Here is a 24,994-nt window from a genome sequence, read left to right as displayed (position 1 = left end):
AAATTGTGGGTAGGAAGAAAAATTTGTCAAAAGACCACTTCAAGGGTTTTGTTTTTGTTTTTGTTTTTGCTGTAATTTTATTTTATTTTATTTTATTTTTTTAACATTTATTTATTTTTGAGACAGAGACAGAGCATGAACGGGGGAGGGTCAGAGAGAGAGGGAGACACAGAATCCGAAATAGGCTCCAGGCTCTGAGCGGTCAGCACAGAGCCTGACGCGGAGCTCGTACTCACGGACTGCGAGATCATGACCTGAGCCGAAGTTGGACGCTCAACCGACTGAGCCACCCAGGCGCCCCATGTTTTTGCTGTAATTTTAAAGTCTGTTCTATTTTTAAAATTTTTTTAAATGTTTATTTTTTAGAGAGATAGAGTGTGAGTGGGAGAGGGGCAGAGAGAAAGGGAGACGCAGAATCCTAAGCAGGCTCCAGGCTCTGAGTAGTCAGCACAGAGCCCGATGTGGGGCTCGAACGCAAAAACTGCGAGGTCATGACTTGAGCTGAAGTTGGATGCTCAACTGATTGAGCCACCCAGGTGCCCAAGTCTATCCTATTTTTAAGTAGCTTTTCATTTTCATCTCTAGTAATTAAAATCTTTTATCTTTTTTCATTTTGTGACATTACTTTTTAATTCCATGGATATCATCTGAGGTGTAAAAATTCATAAATGGAATTTTTCACCTATGAAAGAAAGTCGGGCAGGAAATCTCTTGTTAGTGCTGGAAGTCTCTTATTTTTTTTTCCAAAGTGAATTGAAACTTGTTCAAACTATGACGTAAATGTACTGTAAAGTTTCACTTACAGGGTTTTCTCAGGGGTGGAATTTACTTAGTTGGCAGGACTAGTGTGAAACAACTGGGACTTCTTTTCCTTGTAAATATATCTGCCAATTATAGACATTTACTTGGATTATAAACCTCTAACTGCAGAATAGGTAGCGGGGATAGACTACAGAGGGTACATCTTTGTTTTACTTGTTCTTTTAGATACTGGCACCAATATTTTGGAAGAAAAGAGAAACAATATCAGAAAGGGACTATAAACAAGGAGAAGATGGTACAGAGGATGGCTTAAATCTTTTGGATGCTAGCAATATTAGCCTGACCGTCCTGGATTGGGCATTAACTCGTTATCTAGTCGAGTATTTTTATCCTGGAAGTTATATGTAAAAGGACTAATTGGTGCTCTTTTTCTCCACTAGGGTATCGGTGAAATGAGGTACTCATTTAGAGGTATATATTCTCTCTTGCTAGTTTGGGGTATAATTCATGGATTCTCATGATGGCCCTTGGTGCCTTTCCCATTTGGATGCCTCTGAGATGCTCAGAAGTAAGATGCTCATACATCTGTTTGCCTTGTACAGCCCCAGTTCACTTCTACTGTAGATCCATTGGTGCTTATTAATAAGTCTTATAACTCTATTTCACACTCAAAAGGGTTGTTAGTTGGAAGATAAAGGATATGGTCACCTTCCTCATAAATCGTGTAATTCCACAAGTATCCTGAGGGCAGAGCACAGATTTTCTAGGTTATTGTTTTATACCAGTATATAGTATAGTGTCTAACACATTGGAGGAATCCTTTAGGTAATTATTGAATGGGTGACTGAAAGAACCAAAAAGGAGCATATATTATATATGGTGGAATTGAAAACTTAAGATGCTTCTCTCACCCAAATGATCGGGATCAAGAAGATGCTATAAGTTTTCAAAAAATGTTAGGACATCATTTAACATGTTTATTCACATTATTTTCTCTTAACTCTTTAATTTTCATCAAAGAACAGAAGTACCTGGTTCAAAGACAAAATACAAAATTCCACAGCAATAAAAGGCTTATAATGAAAAACAACAGTAATCTTCCCCAAACCTCCGTACCTTATAGTGATGAGTCTTAAAAGTAACTACAACCAGTTCTAGATTTTTTTCTTGTCATTTTTCTAAATGACATGCCTTCCTGCTGAGATAGATGAGGATTTAGCTGTCCATTTCATGTACCTAGAATTGCCTTTCTTTTCATTCTCAACATAGTTATATCATAAGTTTAAATAGTCAGTAGTCAGTGTTTACATTTTCTATGATTTTGTAAACATTATAATGGTTTACTAGGAGTATCCCTTTGTAATTTTTTGTTTTCCTGGAGTAGTCAGTTTCCCATTTTTTTCTTTCCATTTTTTATTTACTTATTCTTAAAATTTCCTCTAACATCCCTGTTATGGTTCTGTATGCACAAACATATTAACTCCATCTCCCTCTTTCTTGCTTTCTTTGTTTCATTTTTTTTTTAATTAAAAAATTTTTTTTAACATTTCTCCTTTTTTTTTTTTTTTTTTTTTAGAGTAAGAGAGACAGAGTGTGAGTGGGGGAGGAGCAGAGAGAGAGGGAGACACAGTATCTGAAGCAGGCTCCAGGCTCTGAGCTATCAGCACAGAGCCTGATGTGGGGCTCAAACTCAGAAATCGCGAGATCATGACCTGAGCTGAAGTCGGCTGCTTCCACTGAACCGCCTAGGCACCCCTGTTCGTTCGTTCGTTCATTCATTCGTTCGTTCGTTCCTTCCTTCCTTCCTTCCAAATTTGGTTCCCTTTACCACAGATTTCTCTGTCTCAGGTTCAAGCTGGATTCTGATTCTTTGTGTTTTAAGTATGATTGCTGGCTTTCTAAAAGGAAGCCTAGAGAAAGGTGATTGCGTGAAGGTTGATTGGGGATCACTTTGCAGGGTTTTTTACTTACTCCTCCTATTTGTAGCCCTGAGTCTCATTGCCTCACACACACACACACACACTATGATTTTTCTGAAACCAAGTCCATTCAGTTCAGTTATATCCAAAGACAAAATTTCCTGTATCCCACAGAAGGAAGTGGTAGTTGTCTCAATCTTCTGTATCTGGGAAGGACATGGAGATTTAATTGCTCTGTATACAGACTTTCATCTTTTAATCATGCCATCTATTTCCAGTCCCTGCCTTACTCTGAACTTATGTGATATCATTCTTTTTTTTTTTTTTTTTCCTAATCCACCAAGGAGAAGTGATCTTACTTTTCCTCAGTATCTTCATTATAGACAGTTTATATCCCTTTGCTTTCTTGTCATCGCTCTTTGTTTTCCACAAGTTATTTGAAATCTCATCTCATAGCTTTCTGTTATTAACAAGAGTTTAGCCAAATTCCATTTTAGCAAGTGACCTTCAAAATTTAGTTTTTAGCTTCGGACTCAGTGAAAGGATACTTGTTTTCAGGATGCATCAATCATAGGCACAGTTTAGGCAGCAGTGACATTTACCTTTTCCCACCTTTTTTTTTTAAGAAATAGGTTGATCAATACTATTATGACTATGGTTGAGGATATACAGTATTTGTGACTTAAAAACATTAATTTCTGTGATTTATTGTAATGATCACAAGTTCTACTTAGAGTTGTAGCTTATTAGGTTGTATTAGACCACTTACGTGGTCAGAGTTTTCTGGAACCCAACTCAACCAAACCAAAAGAACATCAACAAAAAAATCAACTATGTCACCTAACACTAAAGCAGTGAGGGATTTTGAGACTAAGCTCTGAAAGATCAGCATTTTTAGAGTAAGCTGCATATTTTGGGCAGATTTTATCCTTGAGACAGTTCCAGAAATGGCTGCTGAGTGGTTGGGAAGGTAAGCATAGTTTTGTACAAACTTGGAGCATTAGTAAACACCTTAGACTTCCAGTTAAATTCTAGAGGGCTAGAATGTTGGATTAGTGGGAACTGAAAATAAGCCAGTCTTCATAGTGTTTGAATTCCAGCTTCATCTCAGTATTGTTTGGATTAAGTTGATCTGGGACTACAAATGACGCCAGTTTTAGTGCCTGCCAAAAGCAAATGTGTAAATTCTGTTAGAAGGTAATATTATCTAGAACTTTGAATTTTCTCCACTTTTTCCACATAAAAATAAATGTTTAGTATTCAAATCCGTTATAATCAGTTATAATCAAAAATTAAAATAACTGGCAATATGAAACCTGAAAATTGAATTGTTTGTTATAATAACTATTAATATGATGAAGGAATTAAAAGCAAGATTGAGAATTTCAATAGAAAAGTAAAAAGTATAAAAAAAGCAAAATAGAAATTTTAGAATTGCTGAATACAATAAAGTTAATCAGTGGATGATTTTAGCAGTATATTTGACACAACTGAAGAGAAAATTAGTTAACTGGACATTTGGTTTGAAGAACATTTTCAGACTGAAGCCATGAAGTACAGATAAGAGGATATAAGAGATATTTTGGACAAGGTGAATTGTGTTGACATAACATTTATGGTTATAGAGGGAAAGTATAAAAAGGGAATATAGCAAAAGTAATATTTGAAAAGATGCCTGAGAATATTCCAAATGTGATGAATGGGATCAAGCTACAGATACTGGAAACAATAGGAATCAAGTAGCATAAACATAAAGAATATTGTGCCAAGGCACATAAAATGGAAAAAACTATGGACAAAGAAAAAATCCTAAAAGTAGCCAGGTGGAAAAGATGTATAGGCACACCTCAGAGACACATGGGTTTTGTTCCACACAATTGCAATAAAATGAATATCTTAATAAAGCAAGTCAAATGAATATTTTGGTTTCTTAGTGTGTATAAAAGTTATGTTTATACTATACTGCAGCCTATTCAGTATACAGTACGATTACATTAAAAAAAACCAATATGTATACCTTAATTAAAAATAATTTATTGCTAAAAAATACTATTATCTGAGCTTTCAATGAGTCATAATCTTTTTGGTGGTGGAGGGTCTCGTTTCAATATCGATGGCTACCAACTGATGAGGGTGGTGGTTGCTGAAGGTTAGGGTGGCTGTAGCGGTTTCTTACACTAAGATGGCAGTGAAATTTGCCCAAACAGTTGAAAACCAAATCAATTTAATGAACACTTAGAAGCCACTGTAGTATTAGTAATTGGCCTGATTTCAATATTGTTGTGTCCTAAGAAATAGGGAAGCCTGAGGAGAGTCAGAGAGAAGGAGGAATGGCCAGTTGGGGCAGCAATCATAACACATACAACATAATTGATTAAGCTTGTCATCTTTTGTGGGCATGATTTGCAGAGCCCCCCAAAAGTTTACATTAGTAACATGCAAGATCACTGATTGTAGATCACCATAAAAGATATCATAATAGAAATTTTAAAATATTGCAAGAGGGGCGCCTGGGTGGCGCAGTCGGTTAAGCGTCCGACTTCAGCCAGGTCCCGATCTCGCGGTCCGTGAGTTCGAGCCCCGCGTCAGGCTCTGGGCTGATGGCTCGGAGCCTGGAGCCTGTTTCCAATTCTGTGTCTCCCTCTCTCTCTGCCCCTCCCCCGTTCATGCTCTGTCTCTCTCTGTCCCAAAAATAAATAAAAACGTTGAAAAAAAAATTAAAAAAAAAATATTGCAAGAATTACCAAAATGTGACACAGAAACACAAAATGAGAAGTGCTGTTGGAAAAGTGGTGCCAATAGGCTTGCTTGACAAAGGGTTGCCATCAACCTTCAATTATAGAAAACATGAGCTCTACAAAATGCATTAAGATGAAGCGTTAAGAGGTGCCTGTATCACCTCTATAAAGAAACAAAACGAAGATTGACAGCTGACTTCTGAACAGAAATACTGTTTTTAGAGTGCTATAAAAAATAACTGGGCATCTAAAATTCTATAACTGGCGAAAATCTTACGAAAATGAAGAAAAACAATTTCACACTAAGCAGAAGCTGAAGTAATTCATCACCAATAGACCCACACCAAAAGAAATATAATTGTTTAGAAAGGTATTCAGGGAGAAGAAAAATGTTCCCTAATGGGAGTTTAGAGTAAAGAAGTGGGATTGAGATTATCCTAATTTGTCATTATTCTCTTTCCTATTTAAACTCCTCATAAAACAGTCTGTATTTTATCATTTTTCTATCCCATTTCTTCAGTACTCCTTGCTGCCTCTCTTCCATCATTCTACTGAAAAGGTGATTTCCCAGTTGCCAAATCCAAAAGTTAGTTTTCTTCCCTTACCTTACTGGATCTGGCAACATTTGAGAGTATAGGTCCCTGATTGATCATGGTTCAGTTTATGATTTTTTGGCATACAGTGGTACAAAAGCAGTATATATTCAGTAGAAGTTGTACTCTAAATTTTGATCATTTCTTGGGCTAGCAGTGTGCCATATAGTACTTTCTTGTGATGCTAGCTCCTAGTCAGACATGTGATCATGAGGGTAAACAATGATATACGTACAACCATTCTGTACCCATACAACCTATTCTGTTTTTCACTTTCAGTACAGTATTTAATAAATTACATTATATATTCAACACTTTGTTATAAAATAGACTTTGTATTAGATGATTTTGCCCACCTGTACGCTAATGTAAATGTTCAGAACACTTTTGAGGTAGGCTAGGCTAAGCGAAGATGTTCGGTACGTTTTGGGTATTAAATGCATTTTCAGCTTAATGATACTTTAATCGTAGGGTTTATCCAGATGTAACCCCATCATAAATCAAGAAGTTCTGTATTGCAAATCTTGTCCATCTTGAAATTTGCCATTGATTCTTTGAAGTACTTCAGAATTTTCTGTGGTACTTTATTTTTCTATCTTTGTTGAGAAGCCCCTGACCTAGGTACTTTTTAAAGTTCCACAGTTACTCTGATACACTGCTATATTTGAAGGACATTTTCTCCTTTTTCTTTTTGCTTGCATACTCTTCACTTCCCATACTATTCTTATTTTGCCAGAGTCTCAATATATTTTATTCTCTGCTTCTTGTTCTCCTCGTGTCTGCATGTAGTGGGTACTCCATAAATATTTATTAAATGAATGAATAAATTAATTACCTCACATGTTCATTTTGTTTAATTGAGAAATACTTCGAGATTACAAGATAACCAAAATATTTTCCTACAGTTTCTGTTGCCAGCTTTATGATTTTATCTTTCTTTCTTTTTAAATTTTTTTTTTAATGTTTATTATTTTTGAGAGAGAGAGAGAGAGAGACAAAGAGAGAGCAAGCAGGGAAGGGGAAGAGAGAGGGAGACACAGAATCTGAAGCAGGCTCCAGGCTCTGAGCTGTCAGCACAGAGCCCGATGCGAGGCTCGAACTCACAAACCACCAGATCATGACCTGAGCAGAAGTCGGCCGCCCAACCGACTGATCCACCCAGGCACCCTTGATTTTATATTTCATATTTTAGGTCTTTAAACCACATCTATATCTATATATCTATATATCTATATCCTAGTTTTTTCTTTATATATAGTGGGCCAGTTTTCCCAACCCCCAACTCCTAAACAAAATCTTGTTTTATGATTGATTTGTGGTGCTACCTTTATGTTCTATCAAGTTGGCTCACACAACTTTGCTAAGACCTCATGCATCCTTGCCTCCTATAGTGATTTTCAACAGAAAGGAATATATTTTACATTGTAAAACACTTGACACACACGTGTATATAAAATGCATACAATGAAAATTTTGCAAACAGTACTCTGGTGTGTTTACTGTGTATGACAGGTTCTGCTATTTTCAGTTGCATTTTATTTCATTTTTTTAAACAAATAATCATGATGATGACAATATGAGTTCTAGGAAGCTTTCCTGTGGACATCTTTCATATGCTCTCATCCTCTGTGAGATCAATAGAATTGTATCTTGGAGTCAGATTTCTATTCTAATATCTTTCTCCTTTCTGGGCTGTGTGTCTTCTTGAGCATAGAGATAATATGTAATTTCTTTATGTCTCTATCACCTAGCAGCTGGCCCATAAATTTATTAGTGCTACATTTTTGTAGTATTGATACCTCAAGATAACTCAGCGAATATAACATGTTTAAAAAGTTCTAGACTTAGCATTTGTGTACCTTTTGAGGAAACTGCTTATTAAGCACATAGAGAAAGAAGGATTTAATATATAGTATGATTTTTTGTGTTGTCCACAATTAATTTTCTGCTTTTCAGTACAATAAATATTGTTAATGATAAAGAATAGTGTGTCAGTATATAAGAAATTTGACATTTTCTCCAGGAGAAAATAGGTCTTGTGCTAGTGGCAACAATCCTGTGTATAAGTAGAATAGTTGTCAAAAATAAATCTCTAAGACCAGTCATATTTTTATAGTTCTGTTAATAGAACTTTCCCCTAGGTTTTCTTAAATTGTTGTTCTTTTTCAGTCATTATTCAATCTTTTGGAATTTAGAAGATTAGTTCTGAATTACAAGCCTCCGTCAAATGCTCAAGATTTACCCCGAAACCAAAAGGTAAAACTATGAAAGATTTTTAAGCTGTGTGTGTGTGTGTGTGTGTGTGTGTGTGTGTGTGTGTGTGTGATATTCTTTTATCTGTGCTTGATTTTAGGGCAGTTTGTCTCATCAAATATGAAACTGTTAATTTTGAATGTCAGCCCATTAATCTCAGTTACTATAGTAACTTTCTATTCTTTATCAGTATATTATAAATCTGAATTTTTCTTCACATGTGTGTCAATAATATGCTAGTTTATTGTGTCACTTTAGTAATTGCTTTTCACTCTCTCTTTTTTAAGTTCATTTATTTATTTTGGGGGGTGGGGAGAGGAGCAGAGAGAGAGAGAGAATCCCAAGCAGGGATTGACAGCTCTGAGAAAGCACAGAACCCAACATGGGGCTCGATTCCATGAACTGTGAGATCATGACTTGAGCTGAAACCAAGAGTTGTGTTGCTCAACTGACAGAGCCACCTGGATGCCCCTGCTTTTTTCTTCTTTTTGAATTGTCAAATTTCAGAAACTTTATAGGTTTTAATTTATAATTCAAGGTTTTTCTTCAATTGCCTCCCGAAAAATTGTGTGAAAATAAAAATTTTTGTGTAGATGAGCCCTTTAAAAGATTAGTTTTGCACTGGCTGTCTTTGCAGTGCCAATCTATAACTTCCTTTTTGTAAGTTTATATTGTTAGGCAATATAACGTGACAGAACACACACATAATCAGGGCTAGATTGCCTGGGTATTCTGGCTGTGGATTTAGGGTTTGAACTGTCTGTTCAGTTTCCTTTCCTGAAAGGTGTAAATAATATTAGTAATTATTGTATACGGTTTTGAGAATTAAATGAGGTAAAACATACAAAGGGCTTAGAAGTACATAGTTCATAGTAAGTACCTCAGATGATGTTATTGTATTCATGTTAGCTTTTCAAAGTAGGACTGATGCAGAAATTTATATTTAATGTAAGAAATTAATTATGGAGGTGATACATATGAGTATTTAGGGCTTTAAGGATCTTGTCATAAAAAAATTGTAGCCCTAAAAGGGGACTGGTTACACAAAGAAGTTAAAGTGTTAGGTTACCGTAAAGTATTGAACTTTGCGTGACTTCCTTTTTGTGTTAATGATATGTAATAGAATTATATTTTTCTTCTTTTTTTAATTTTTTTTTTTTTTAATGTTTACTTATATTTGAGAGAGAGAGGAGAGAGATAGAGTGTGATAGAGCTCAAATTCTTGGTCCGCAAGATCACGACCTGAGCCAAAGTCAGATGCTTAACCAACTGAGCCACCCAGGATCCCCTGTTTTTCTTTTTTTTTAAAAAATATTTATTTATTTATTTATTTAGAGAGAGAGCACGCGTACATGTGAGTGAGCAGGGGAAGGAGACAGAGGATCCCAAGCAGGCTCTGTGCTGTCAGTGCAGAGCCTGATGTGGGGCTTGAACTCATAAACCGCGAGATCATGACCTGAGCCTAGACCCAGAGTCAGACACTTAACCAGTTGAGCCACCCAGGCGTTCCTATTTTTCTTTTAGTGTGTAATTTGAAAACCACTTGTTCTGTAAACATGAAACATTTATAATGCAAACTAGTGGGAATACAATGATTTATAGCTAGCTTTTCAGGCTATAATCTTTGACCAGTAGAGTATCAGGCTGGTAAGCAAGCCTAAACAAGCCATTTTCAAAGGGAACCAAGATTACCTGACAACCCCACAGACTTGCAGAGAAATTAAGCAAAACCCCTTCACTCATTACAGTTGTTCCATGAAATTTTTTGGACTGTTGCTTCCATTATCACACCTTGTTAATAATCACAGTTCTCTCCTCCTCCCTTTTTTTTTTTTTAATAATGCTTTCCTTTTTTTTTTTTTAAATGTTTATTTACTTATTTCGAAAGAGAGAGTGCGCATGTGGCCTACGAGCTGGGGAGGGGCAGAGGGAGAGAGGGAGAGAGAGAATCTCAAGTAGGCTCTGCATTGTCAGCACAGAGCCAAGCGTGGAGCTCCATCTCATGAATTGAGAGATCATGACTTGAGCCAAAATTAAAGAGTTGGGCGCTTAACCGACTGAGCCACCCGAGTGCCCCCACAGCTCTTTCTTCTCATGTCTCAGTTGAAGTATATTTATAATTTACATGACATTATTTGGAAATATTGCTTCCAATTAGGTATTTATATGTATCTTGACTTTTTCTCTTTTGTTTCTGGATTTTAGTGCTTTAAAGAGTTTTAATTTATTTTATTTTTCAAAATGTTGAATAAGACCAAGTTAGTTTTAGAGTCGTATTTAAAAACGATCATAACATCCATGCTTATGTACCAGAGCTAATTTTAAGATTTTTCAGCTGACTACCTGTGAAATATATAAATCTTACCTTCACCTTTCTAGAGAAATTTGTTTTCTTGCAGTAGATGGATCAGTCCAGGTGTCCCTTTAGGTTAAGGAATTAAAAGGATCTCTACTTCAATTGTGAAAAAAAACCCTTTATTTAGAAGAATCTGTGCAGTTTTTTAAAAGATTATTTCACAAATGAAGTTATTCTTTAAGTTTATTATTTCTATTTATTTTGGTAGAGAGATAGCAAGCAAGAGAGGGGCAGGAGAGGGAGACAGAATCTCAAGCAGGCTCTGCACTGGCCCCACAGAGCCTGTTGCGGGGCTCAAACTCATGAACCCTTGAGATCATGACTTGAGCTGAAGTCAAGAGTTGGATGCTTAACTGACTGAGCCACCCCAGTGCCGCTGAAGTTATTCTTTAATGTGGCATGGTAACATCAATACATACTATAACTGACATCTCTGAAGCAGATATGTGGGACTAATAGGTAGTTATCAGCCACTGATTGGTGCTACATTCAGCTGAGGTGATGAAAAACACCAGGTGTACTGACTGAGCCACCCACACGCCCCAAGGTACTGTTTGTAATTTTAATGTCTAGGAGAATTGTGAGGTACTAGAAGTGTAAAGATGGATTCTCACCGTAAACATCTCACCCCTCCCCACTCCCATTCATAATGTCTTTTGGCTTAAACAGTCATAAACTGATGACAAAACATGTTCAAATGTTGAGAAAACAGAGATAAATAGTTCATAATAGTGGTAATCTTCATACAAATAGCTAAAACCGTATTACTCATAAGGTATATTATTTAAAGTCTTGTTTAAGGGTGAATATTTCCAAATAAACAACATTTTCTCATTTTCCACTGCTCAGAGATAAGATGCATATGAGCAGGGAATATGTTTAATTGAATTCCATTTGGCAAACACCTGAAGGAATTTGAATTTTCAAATGACAGAGTCATTCTGGACTTTCTGTCTTTAGTTATGAATAAAGTAATAAGATTGGATTTACAGGTTTCAGTAAATTTTGAAGGATTCAAAGCATGCAAAGTATATTTTCTGACTGTGGTGGAATAAAGATGGAATTTGACAACAGAAAGATATTAGAAAATCTCTCTGATTGTGGAAAATTAAGTAATACACCTTTAAATAACCCAAGGGACAAAGAGAAAATCAGAGGGGAAATTTCAGAATATTTTAAATTAAAACACAACATACCAAAATTAGAAGGATATAGCTAAGGCAGATGTTAGTGGAAAACACATGAACTAAACACATTAGAAATTAAGAATAGTTTCAAATTTATGACATTGGCTTGCACATCAACAAATTAGAAAAAAAAGCACATTAATATTTGAAATTAGAAGAAAGGAAAAAAAAAGGAAGTAGAAGAAAGGAAATAATAAAGATAAGAGCTAGATTATTGAAATAGAAATGAAATTGAAATAGTAGAGAAAATTAATGGAACCAAAAGCTGCTTCTTAAGATCAGTAAAATGAATTTCTAGGTAGTCTGAGCAAAAAAAAAAGAAGAAACAAATTACCAGTATAAACAATGAAAGAGAGGGACATCACTATAAATTCTCTAGAAAATAAAACAGAATAGTGGAATATTATAAATAGACAAATATCTTGAAAGCCACAAACTACTGAAGCTCACTGATGGAAAAATAGATAACCTGAGTATCCCTATATTACATAAAGAAATAGAATTTTTAGTTAACCTACTCACCAAAAAATTCAACAATGAAGTAGCTTACTGGTGAATTATACCAAACATTTAAGGAAAGAATAATACCAGTTCTCTACATGTTTTTTCAGAAAATTGAGAATGAGGTAAAACTTCCCAGTTCATTCCATGCGCCCAGCGTTACTGTGAAGCCAAATAGAAAAAGATATTTCTTTTATTTTTTTTTTAATTTTTAAATACTTTTTTAAGTTTATTTATTTTGAAAGAGAGAGCATGTGTGAGCAGGGCTGGGTCAGAGGAAGAGGGAGAGAGAGAATCCCAAGCAGGCTGTGTGCTGTCAACACCGAGCCTGACACAGGGCTCCATCCTAGGAACTGCAAGATGGTGACCTGAGCTGAAATCCAGGTGCACTGCTCAACCGACTGAGCCATCCAAGCACCCTTAGAAAAAGATATTTCAAGAAAAGGAAACTAATGACCAATATTCTTCATGAACATAAAAGCAAAATGTTGTAGCAGATATGTGGCAAATAACTCTTGAAACATCCATAAAGGATACTACCTCAGCAACTGGAGTTTATGTAGACTGCAAGGTTGGTTTAGTGTTCAAAAATCAGTCTAATTCACCATGGTAACAGACTAAAGAAGAAAACCATATAATCACCTTAGTAGATAAAGAATTTGACAAAAGGTGATGTACCTAAAATCTCTCAGAAACTAGAAACTGGAAGAAGCTTTTTTATCTTGATAAAAATCATTTATGAAAAGCCTACGACTAATATAATACTTAGGTGAAAGACTGAATGCTTTGCCCCAAAAATCAGGAGCAAGCAAGGATATCTGTCCTCACCACTTCTGTTAAACAGTAGACTGGAGTTCTTAACCAGTGCTATAAAGCAGGAAAAGGAAATAAACATGAAGATTAGAAGGGAAGAAATAAAGGTGTCTTTGTGTATATGCTTGGTTTTCTATGTAGAAAATTCTAAGTACTGTACAAAAATAAATAAAAGATGGTAGAACCAAGGAATGAACTCAGCAAGGTTACCTGATATGAGGCAAACATGCAAAAATCAATTTTATTTCTAGGGGCACCTGGGTGGCTCAGTCAGTTAAGTGTTGGGCTGTTGACTTCAGCTCAGGTCATGATCTCACAGTTCATGAGTTCGAGTTCTGTGTCGGGCTCTGCACTGACAGCACAGAGCCTTCTGGGGTTCTGTCACCCTCTCTCTCCTCCTCCCCCTCTTCTTCTTTCTCTCTCTCTCAAAAGAAACTTTAATTTTTTTTTAATGTTTATTTTTGGGAGAGAGAGAGAGAGAGAGAGAGTGTGAGCAGGGGAGGGGCAGAATAGGAAGGAGACACAGAATCAGAAGCAAACTCCAGGCTTCCAGCTGTCAGCACAGAGCCTGATATAGGGCTCGAACTCATGAACTCGAAATCATGACCTGAGCCGAAGTTGGACGCTTAATCAACTGAGCCACCCAGGCGCCCCTCAAAATAAACTTAAAAAAAAATCAGTTGTATTTGTAAATACAGTGGGAAATTTAAATTAAAAAATACATATATACAGTAGCATAAAATGTGGACTATTAGGGGTAAAGTGGACAAAAGATACTTATAGAAAACCACAAAATTTTGCTGAGAGAAATTAAAGAGATAGATATGTTTAAGGATGAGAGGATTCAATATTGATTGTTATGATATCAATTATCCCCAGTTTAATCTATAGATTCAGTGCAATCCTGATCATAATCCCAGCAGGCTTTTTCATAGGAATTGACAAATTGATATTACATTTGTATGGAAAATCGGACTACTAGAATAGCCATAGTAATTTTAAAAAGAAAGACAATGTTGGAAGAATCAACTCTAATGCATTATTTTTGGTGAAAAGATAGTCTAGTCATACAGATCAATGGAACAGAATAGAATCCAGAAATAGACCTACACATATAGAGTGAGTTGATTTTAATGAGAATTGACAAAACAATTCAGTAGACAAAGGAAAATCTTCTAAACTGATGGTATCGTGGACAAAAAGATAACCCTCAGCCCTTACAGAACATATCTTTTTCAAATATATGAAAAAAACTGATAATGGATTATAGACCTAAGAGAAAACAAACTAAAAATTCTTGATGAAAACATTAGAGAAAATTTTAATGTCTTAGGTTAAGAAAAGATTTCTTTTTTTTTTTTTTTAATTTTTTTTTTTCAACGTTTTATTTATTTTTTTGGGACAGAGAGAGACAGAGCATGAACAGGGGAGGGGCAGAGAGAGAGGGAGACACAGAATCAGAAACAGGCTCCAGGCTCTGAGCCATCAGCCCAGAGCCCGACGCGGGGCTCGAACTCATGGACTGCGAGATCGTGACCTGGCTGAAGTCGGACGCTTAACTGACTGCGCCACCCAGGCACCCCAAGAAAAGATTTCTTAAGTGGGAGAAAACAAGGACACAAATCATAAAAAATGATTAATTGGACTTCATCAAAATTAAAAACTTATTATCTGAAAAATTTATACAAAATGAAAAGTTAAGCCACAACTGGGAGCAAATTGCTCTCAGTCAATTTCTGTGGCTAGAAAATCTTTCTGAATTTCAAAGGGTGAAATTGTAAATGATGTTAAATGCAGCTACTGCATTTGGCTAAATTATGAAAATATCACCACATGCAGAAACTATTCAAACTATTCTTAGTCTTTTTTTAAAAAAGACTTATTAAGGTGTAACTGACGTACAATATACTGTATACTATAAAGTGCACACTTAGCAAAACACGTATCAGATAAAGGAATTGTATCTGGAATATATACAGAACTTGCATAAGTCAATAATAAGATAAGCTATTACTGTTCTGGGAAAAATATTTGGACAGACACTTCACCAAAGAGGATCTACAGACAAATAACTACATGAAAAGGTGCTTGACATTATTTCATAGGAAAATGGAAATTAAAACTAGAGGTGCCATTTTGTACCCACTGGAAGAACTAGTTAAAAATATAACCCATATCCGGGGCGCCTGGGTGGCGCAGTCGGTTAAGCGTCCGACTTCAGCCAGGTCACAATCTCGCGGTCCGTGAGTTCGAGCCCCGCGTCGGGCTCTGGGCTGGTGGCTCAGAGCCTGGAGCCTGTTTCCGATTCTGTGTCTCCCTCTCTCTCTGCCCCTCCCCCGTTCATGCTCTGTCTCTCTCTGTCCCAGAAATAAATAAACGTTGAAAAAATAAAAATAAAAAAAAAATAACCCATATCCAAATGATGTAGAAAATGGATCTAGAACTCTTATTAAGCTGTCAGTGGGAATATAACATGTATAACGCTTCTGCAAAAGCAGTTTGGTTGTTTCTTGAAAAAATAAATCTACATACAACCTAAGCTCTCTCCAAGTTTTTACTCAAGAGAAATTAAAACATATGTCCACACAAAGACATGTACGGTAATAGCCACAACAGCTGGAATAGGTCACTGGATAAAGAAGTGTGGGATATTCAGACAATTAGAATACTACTGAGCGTTAAGACAGAATGGATCGTTAACACACACAGTCTTGGGGATGAAACTCAAAATAATCACTTCTGTTGTAAGAAACCAGACTAAAATGAGTACATAGAGTATGATCTGATTTGTGTAAATTTCTAGAAAATACAAAGTGACCATGGTTGCCCTGGGATGATCAGGGAAAGGGAGTAAAGTTTGAAGAAACTTGTGGGAGTGATGGATAGGTACATTGTCTTGTCTATGGTGATGCTTTCATGGATGTATACATGTCTGAAGCTCAGGAAAGTATGTGCTTTATAATGTACAGTATATTGTACATCAGTTATACTTTGATAAGTCTTTTTTTTAAAAGACTAAGAATAGTTTGGATAGTTTCTGCATGTGGTGATATTTTCATAATTTAGCCAAATGTAGTAGCTGCATTTAACATCATTTACAATTTTGCCTTTTGAAATGCAAAAAGATTTTCTAGCCATGGAAATTAGCTGAGAACACAAATGTTTAAATAAATTATTTTACTTTTCCAATATGCTTCTCAGCAGAAATACACTAAATTTTCAAAAGCCCATTTATTTCATCCTTGTTCTTAGCAAGGAATGTCTCAAAAAACTGTGCTAACTTAGATTTGGTCATAAAAGAAAGAAATTGAGCTCAGAAAATTAAGGGTATTTTGGAAATTACTTTGTGGATTAAAATTGTATTTATACTTTTAAAACCTATCTATATAAGGCATTTGAGGGGGAGTAGGAAGTACAACAGAAAAAATATAGGTTAGTTTTCTTTCATTTAAAACTTTTACATTTACCCTTTATCATCGATGATGGATTTTATTATACGTACATAAAATACATGTTTTCTATAACTTAGCACTTTCATTCAGACAATGCACTTTGTGATTGCTGTAATGGTGTATTGTTTTTGGATCAAATGACAAGCATTTGGAGCCAAATGTTTTATTCCTTTACACTTGTTTCTTAGGACTCCTTTTTAAAATGCATTCTAGGAACAACTATTTCTACATTGATTATATCATTCTGGACAGCACTATACATATACACACACATCCCTACAGTTTATAATGTTGAGAACACCAACTATATACACTTGGAAGATTTTTCTCATATTTCAATCGAATAGATAACCTTTACGTGTTGAAATTGTTATTGCAAGAGCTAACTATATAATAAGAACTGCTTGTTTGATTTGTTACCATATTTATTTAACTGAGATATGTGAATTCCATTCTTTAAAAACATTTCCTTCTTGTTTTAAAGTAAGTTGTTCGGGGCGCCTGGGTGGCTCAGTCGGTTGAGCATCTGACTTCAGCTCAGGTCACGATCTCACAGTTCGTGAGTTCGAGCTCCGCGTCAGGCTTTGGGCTGATGGCTCAGAGCCTGGAGCCTGCTTCCGATTCTGTGTCTCCCTCTCTCTCTGCCCCTCCCCCATTCATGTTCTGTTTCTCTCTGTGTCAAAAATAAATAAACATTAAAAAAAATTAAAAAAAATTAAGTTGTTCATAATTGATAATTGGGTTGTTTTTGTTTTTTTCTGGAGGGTTTAAACCAAATGTAAAGAATTGAATACCTGCTTTGTGTAGTAGAAAGTTGTGGAAGAAATTTAGAAGTTCTTGTTTTTGAGAAGCTTACAGTCTACTGAGACACAAAAGTTAAGATTTCAAAGGAACACTAGAAGCATGATACATTAGTCTAATATTAGGAACTACTCTAATTACTTATTAGACTCATTGTCTAATTATTAGGATCATCACAGGACACTCCCAGTTGGTGATTCATTGCTAAGTGAAAGACATTCATTTTAGTAGATGTGGAGTTTGAAGGAATTATTGACTTGAAGGGGTCTGGGAAGGCTTCATGGAAGAGGAGGGATCTTTGTTTAAATGGGCTTATTGAGGAAAAGTACTTAAATAGTGCCTGGCACGAAGTTAGCACTCATTGAATATCGGCTGTTGTTATTGCTGTCCACAGCAGCTGGGCTTTGCTGAATGGAAAGAATTATAATAAATAGGCTTGAATGAGGAGGATATTCTTGGCTGGGTAATAACATGATTAGCTATAAAAATGTAGCATTTGTGCTAAAATTGTGAGCTAAGCGTAGGTCCTCTGCTGTTTTTGTGCTCTACTCTATTGAATCTCCTAGATCACAACAGTCTTCTTTAATTACGATGTAAGGAGTGCTGGACTCCTCCCTAATCAATATTAGTTAAGTTTTTGCATTTTAAAATGAATATCTGTTTACCAATAAAGATTAATCTTCACTTAAGATTTTTTCCCCCCAATAGGAGCATCGGAATTTGCCTTTTATGCGTGAACTGAGGTATCTATTTGCACTTCTTGTTGGTACTAAAAGGAAATATGTAGATCCATCAAGAGCAGTTGAAATTCTTAAGGATGCTTTCAAATCAAATGACTCTCAGCAGGTAGTTTTTTTTTTTTTGTACTTATATATTACCGATCGTATTTTATTTAATCTGATTGTTCCTTAGTTTTTTCAAAGATACATGACAATTGACGATGTTGTTATTCATCTTTATTAAAAATAAGTTGTAGTCATTTGAAACATTGCTTATTTGGAAGGTTTACTTTTACATTAAAAAAATAACGGTGATCTTGAAAAGTCTTAAATGAAGCTGTGATTTATATTATGATTGAAATTAAGAAGTGAAAACGGGTAAAATTAAGAGTGTTCACAAATGTGTATATATAAATCTTCATGAATGTGTGATAGTCCAATGCTAGTCGAGTATACATGCTTTTGATATGTCTGTTTTTGTTGACAGGGAGTAGTTTCTTTAATTACTCAGAAAAGGTTTCTGAACTACATTAACTTCGTTATTGCTGCTTCTGGTTTTCAATCTTTGTATAGTGCTATTTTGTGGTTTTCAAAATCTATTTCTTAAAGATAATTGGGAGTTTCACATACAATTTGAGAAGTCAGAAATTAAAAAAGAAGGAAAATAAGAAAAGCAAAGAAAATATCAGTGTAGTAGCAGCAGTGATGGAGGAAATGGCAGTGAAGCAGATGAAACGTTTCAGGAGAGATTCCTAAAGCCACCGCACTTGCAGCGGACTGGGCTGTATCTGTTATGTGGATATGTAGAAACAGTGTTTGGAGAAGGTTCTGAAAAGATGTGTAATTCTGCCACTGTCTTCCCCATGTTTTGTTTGTTTGTTTGTTTGTTTGTTTGTTTGTTTTTTTAAAGACACCTTTTATGGCAAAGATACATCAATGAAAAAGGTGCCCACATTAGGATTTGCTCTTATTTATTTTTGGTTGGTTTGGTTTTTAAAAAAAATTCTAACAAAGTTCCAGTGCTGTTTAGGTTTAATGTCTTACTCTTATCTGTTATAATAACACTTAACATAGTCAAATATTCTTAACAACGATCTCAAACCCCATTTTAGAGTACTCCTGGCTCTACGTGTCTTTTTTTTTTTTTTTTTTTTTTTGTAGCACTATTTCTTTATTTAGTATGTGCATTATATTCTCTAATAGCTTTGGGCATAAAATTAAATTTAAAAAGTCACTTCTATTTCCTGACTTATTGTTTCTTATGGAATTGCTTTTTCTATGTCTTTTTCTTGGTTACTATGAATAGTAATCTTTGGGTATCTTTTCGTATTTAAGAATGAGGCTGCACAAACTTATTGGGAGGCTTATATGTACACTGTAGACTTTTTAGTTTTGTTAGAGTGGACAGGGAGACAACTAGCTGTTGTTAGGCTGTTACAGACTCTTGACTGCCACGATGTGGATGCCATTGCTTTAGGCTGCAGTGTAGCCTAACTAGTTTTCTCGTTGTTAGTTCTTTTTCTCTGAAGATCTTTTAGAGTAGTTGCACGTTATATTCAGGTTGATACAGGTTTGATTCTCTTCTCGCAGACACTTGAATCTGAAACACGTTAGTGACAGAGTGGAATAAATCCACGAGTGAAGTAAACATCATTACTTGTTTAGAACGTGAATTCATACTTATATTTGATAGTCTTCTTAAATATATCATGTTTTGGAATATGCAAGAGTCTTGTGGGATACCCTTTGGTATACAGTACTGTCAATTTTAATTATACCTATAATTGTTACAGTTTAAAATTAAAATGTTGTGGGAAAGGCCTCATCTTTTTTCTCTTGATGAAAGCAGGCAGAATTCTTTTGTAAATGTTGATTTTAGATCAACTGCTTAAAAAGGGATTGATTTATTCTGAATAGTATTGTGATAAGTAGGAAACGTGTGTTTCTTGTTAGATTTAACCTTGCAAGATAAGTAAATTACAGAGTTTTAAAGTTATGGAAAGTTGTGTTTAAGGTGTTCTATTAGTTTGTGGGGCAGCTGTAACAAATTACCATAAACCAGTGACTTCAAAGCAACTGAAAACTATTCTCTCACAGTTCCAGAGGCCAGAAGTCTAAAGTAGAGGTGGTGGCAGGGCTGTGGTCCCTCCCATGGCCCTAAGGGAGACTTCTTCTTGCCCTAACCATCTGCTGGTGGCTTGTGGTATTCCTTGGCTTTTCGTGGCATAGCTCCTGTCTCTGTTACATGGCCTTTTCCCCTGTGTGTCTTTGAGTGTGCTTCCTCTCTGTTTCTTGTAAGAATACCTATCCATTGGATTTAGGGCCCACCCTAATCAAGGATGATCTCATGTAGAGATTTACCTTAATTATATCTGCAAACACCCATATTCTAAATAAGATTCCATTCTGAGGTTCCAGGTGGACATACATATTGGTGGGCCACCATTTAACCCACTCCAGTTCGTTTGGATGTTTATAACTGGATTTTTGTGCTGAGTTTAGTCGTCTCTAACTATATGGCTTTGGGACAATTCACTTAAGCTTCTTAGATCCTAGTTTCAGCATTCTAAAGGTGATTGGATAGACCCAGATGCTCTTCAGAAAACTTCTAGCAGGAAATATATGTAACAGTAAATTTGTTTAATACTTGGGGCTCTTTTGATAAATAAAGGCAGATTGCTTACATTGATTCATCTGTCTTTGGCAGAGCAGACTTAGTTGGATTGGTTTATTTTTTCTCCCTGGGTTCTAGATGAACCTATTTTCTATGTTCTACCTCACATTATTGAAAGGATTATGGTAGTTCATGAGTAGAACTGCCACTGTCTATTCCTGTTTTTCCATGTTAGGGGAACTACGACTGAAAGAAGGGATGGCAACAGGTGAGGTTTGTGCTAGTTCTGAACGGAGAATTTTAGAGTTCATGAGATGGTGGACTTGATACTGGGAGTTGGTGACTGATTAAACTAAACCTGTCCAAGGTAACATATCTTAGTAAAAGTGCACATGGCTTAAAAAGTTGTGTGTAAAGTTGAATTAAGAAAATGAATTGTCAAAAATCACATCTTCATTCTAAGAGAGAAGCCAGTAACAATTCTTTATATAATAAAGAACTCTGTTAATGTGGGTCCTTCATTTTATAAACATTCATTAGAGAACTCTTTTTTGGGGTGATAATTGTTTTTAAAAATCTCATTTGCAAATTAGAATTTATGTGTGTGTGTGTGTGTGTGTGTGTATAATACATATATTTAACATATAACACATGTGTATATTTTTTCCCATATTATAACCTAATCACTGTGATTTATCATTATAATGCTGATTCTCAGATCCTAGTTTTATTCTCTGGTTAGATTATAAATATTTCTTGTATTCGATGTGAAACATTTCATATAATACTTTTGGGAGAAGTCAGTAATTTTATATTTGATATGACAGGCTGTAAGTTTTATATTGCAATATTTAGTATTTTTATGAGTAGGCTTAATAAGGCCTTGTTTTCTTTCCACAGCAAGATGTGAGTGAGTTTACACACAAATTATTAGATTGGTTAGAAGATGCCTTCCAAATGAAAGCTGAAGAAGAGACGTAAGTTATCATAACATTTAGTGATGGGGTTTTAGGAGATTGATAAATAATGCTCATTTTTTCCTTTTATGTATCAGTGTTTATGGATAAATAGGAAGCTGAGATAAATATGTGGGAACCCAAAATATTGTCAAGTTGTTTGAAATTTTTGGCCAAAATGCTGGGTAGTTTTAGATTTCTATTGTAAGATTAGAGAATCCAGCCAGAAATATCTAAAAAGCAACCCCTGAGAGGCTGATCCCACATGCCCAGTTGTTTTCTTTGGATTTGACAGTCTGTTTTCACGAGGAGGAATGGGTTAGTGGTGAGAAGAGATCCCAAGAGTGTTATTTCCAATGGAATCCTATTACATGGAATCACAAGGACAAGGATATGAAGTTCCTCTTCGACATTCTCTAGCTTTTTATTTTCTGCCCATCAGGTTGAACCATTAAGATTTTGGTTGTTTAAGAAATCTACACACTTTCAGCACGGTCCTACTCCCATTCCGGTGAGGCCCCTCTCTTAATACCAACCACTGGTTCCTTTGTGTGTCTTCATGAAACATGGGTGGACCATTTAGGATTTGCCAGCACATGTTCTGATGTGATCCTACAAGATGAAGTACATAAATTAACACCTAGAAGACAGAACTCCAGGGCAGAAGATTGTCTCCCTTCTCTTTTTTTCTTATTTTTAAATTATGACCAGCTTCACTGTTCAGTAAAAGTCATTGTACAGGTCTGCAATGAAACTAAATTAAAGTAAAAAATTTCTACTTCTACAATGTTAGCCAATAAGAAATGCCCCTAATCTTTAATAGAGACTTCCCCCTTTCATCCTTCATTTCCCAGGAGGAAAATAATTTCCCATATTATATTCCCTTGGTCTTTGAATGTAAAGTCAAGTCCACAGAAATGTTATACTTAAAAATCCGATTTTATTTTTGCCTTTGTGGTTGGAGTCTAACAAAAAATAAAAGTCATTTCCGAGTTCCTAAGTTTGTTCAGCCTAATGCTACATACATGTTATTTCTGTGCCTGAATAGCACTGGAGTTCTGCAGCTGTAGCCTGGGCTCTCTCACTCGGGTGTGTATAGATCCTTCAGTCCTTCAGATGTTCACTTTCATATGCTTGAATTTTAGCTTTCAGAGGGTTATTACAACACACATGTTTAACACTGAACGGTCTCTTACCTTTGAAATTTTGAAACAAAAGCTAAACTTCAACCCTCTAGCTCTCAGTTCAACTATATAATATTCTCGGAACTTTGTGCAATACAGACCCAAGTCGTTGCCAAAGGCAGTAGCAGAAATTTAGGATATGTTGTAAACAGGAAATCATTGGTTCTAATTCTGCCAGGATGCCTGCTTGCAGAGGGGCCACTTGCTTGCAGACGGCAATGTGTTGTGAACATAAATAGAGGTGGGAGAAATCTCTGAAGAGATAAATTATGGTGCTAAGCCCATATAGTATTTGAAGAAAAAAAATTCTAATTTTGGTAAATTTTACTCAGAATGGGACAATTGAAAGCTCCTTCCTTCTTGGCATGTTTAGAAGTTTATGATGGTGACAGCTCCGGTCCTCAGGTTCTCCTCTTTCCTATCCACCCAAAGTTTTAGTTGCATTTTCCTTACGAGCTTCAGTTCCTAAGGCTCCAAGTGGTATATTGCATGACTTACTTTTGTGCCACAGTGGTGGTGCCCATGGCCGTTTGGTATGGAATTGCTTAGGCTTCTGAAACGTGCCCCTTAGGTTAGTTTCTTTCTTCTCTTCATGTTAGTTTCTCTCTTCATGTTAGTTTCATCTGGAAAATCTCCCCATCAGATACCTGAAATGAATCTGCTGTTGATGCATCTGAAACCTGAGTCCCAGCATCTTACACTCTTTCCTCAGCTTTTGAATGTTCAACACCTTGTGTATATTTCTTTCTGCTGCATCTTTTTTCTGGGTGGCATATGCCTCTAAAGTTCACATACTTGTGTATTTTATTCTTCTTTTAGGACGATTTGGCTGAATTTTTAACAGTTTAACCTGCTTCTTAGCCTGTATGTCATGCAGAGCCAGCCCTGTTTGTTGGATGAGTGTCTTTTCTTTTCCTATTCTTTGGGTTTGTTTTCTGGCCTTTACATTTGTTTTTTTCTAATTTATCCCTTTGATATTGTCTTGATAGGTGCCTCATAATGAGAGTTAGCAGACCCTGATCCATGAGAGTTGTCCACCCTGGTTTCTGTCTTGTACAGCTCATGTCCCTTGTATCTTTCCTTAGAGTTCTAATACCAAAAATTCACTGGGCATGTTTCCTGAGAGTGTGAATAGTATCTGTATCCTCAGTCTGTGATAACGGAGTCTCTGAAGTTCTGTCAGTAATTCTTTGAATTTTACCCTGAAATCCCTAGTTCCTCCTCTCAAACCTATCCAGATTTTCTAAAAGTACTTCATTTAGTTTATCCTATCTTTAGTATATCATCCCCAATTGCTTTTTACCTGTCTCCATAGAAGGGTGCCTAAATCCTTATTCCTTCTGGGGGGGGGGGGTGGCATTTTATCTTGATTTTAGAGATCTTGTTTATTATTTATTTATATGTTAATTTTCTTTGGGTTCTAGTCACCTTTTCTGACCTAGTAACTAACAGATTATTTCCCCTTTTTCTAAAACTGTTTTAAAAGAAGCTGGAACTTTTCGATTCCAATTCACCTGAAATCTTAACTTTTATTTGAAATATGTTCTCCATGTTCATTTCCCCATAATTTTCTAACTGCTCTTAACTATTTGTGGAGCTAAAACTATTTTTGAATGCCTCTCCCTATTAAAACAGAGCTTCCCAGTTGGTGTGGCATGGCTAGCCAGATATGGGTATGTGGAGATATTGATCCTATTTCTGTGACCATGAGAAAATATGTCTTTTTACCTCAGAGTTCTCTGAATATATTATATATGTACCAAAGGTGTTAAAAAGATTGGGAAGCTGTGACTCTGTTAGCTATCCTAGGCCTTTGAATTCCTGTTCCAGCCTAATTCCCAAAGATAAGATGTCCCTGATACAAATTTTCTGTAGTGATTTCTTTTGGCCTTTGTTATTTGTGTCAGTCTATCTTTACTACTGCTTTCATGCAAGTGGTGGGTCTCTCTCATTTTTATTATAGGAATCTCGTGTCTTTTTAATTGGTCTTCACTTGCGTTCCTTACTTTCCTGTTGGTATAACCAGTCTGGGCCCCTGAGATTCATAGTTTAAATGCAGGGCAAAGAGGGGCGCCTGGGTAGCTCAGTTGGCTACGCGTCCAACTTCATCTCAGGTCATGATCTCACGGTTCGTGAGTTTGAGCCC

General features: G+C 35.9%; 1 protein-coding gene across 5 annotated transcripts in view; it reads left to right on the top strand.

The window, feature by feature from the left end:
• The window catches only part of USP25 (ubiquitin specific peptidase 25), a 151,889-nt gene that overhangs the window by 57,328 nt on the left and 69,567 nt on the right, over nt 1-24,994 (top strand). For all 5 annotated transcript variants that reach the window (XM_043593836.1, XM_043593832.1, XM_043593833.1 and 2 more), the window contains 3 exons: nt 8,182-8,268; nt 18,084-18,221; nt 21,609-21,685. In XM_043593836.1, coding sequence (XP_043449771.1) covers nt 8,182-8,268; nt 18,084-18,221; nt 21,609-21,685 — 302 coding nt within the window. The remainder of the gene's footprint in view (nt 1-8,181; nt 8,269-18,083; nt 18,222-21,608; nt 21,686-24,994) is intronic.

This window comes from Prionailurus bengalensis, chromosome C2, assembly GCF_016509475.1.
Source record: "Prionailurus bengalensis isolate Pbe53 chromosome C2, Fcat_Pben_1.1_paternal_pri, whole genome shotgun sequence".
Classification (NCBI taxonomy): Eukaryota; Metazoa; Chordata; class Mammalia; order Carnivora; family Felidae; genus Prionailurus; species Prionailurus bengalensis.
This window is presented reverse-complemented; position numbering and strand designations above follow the sequence as displayed.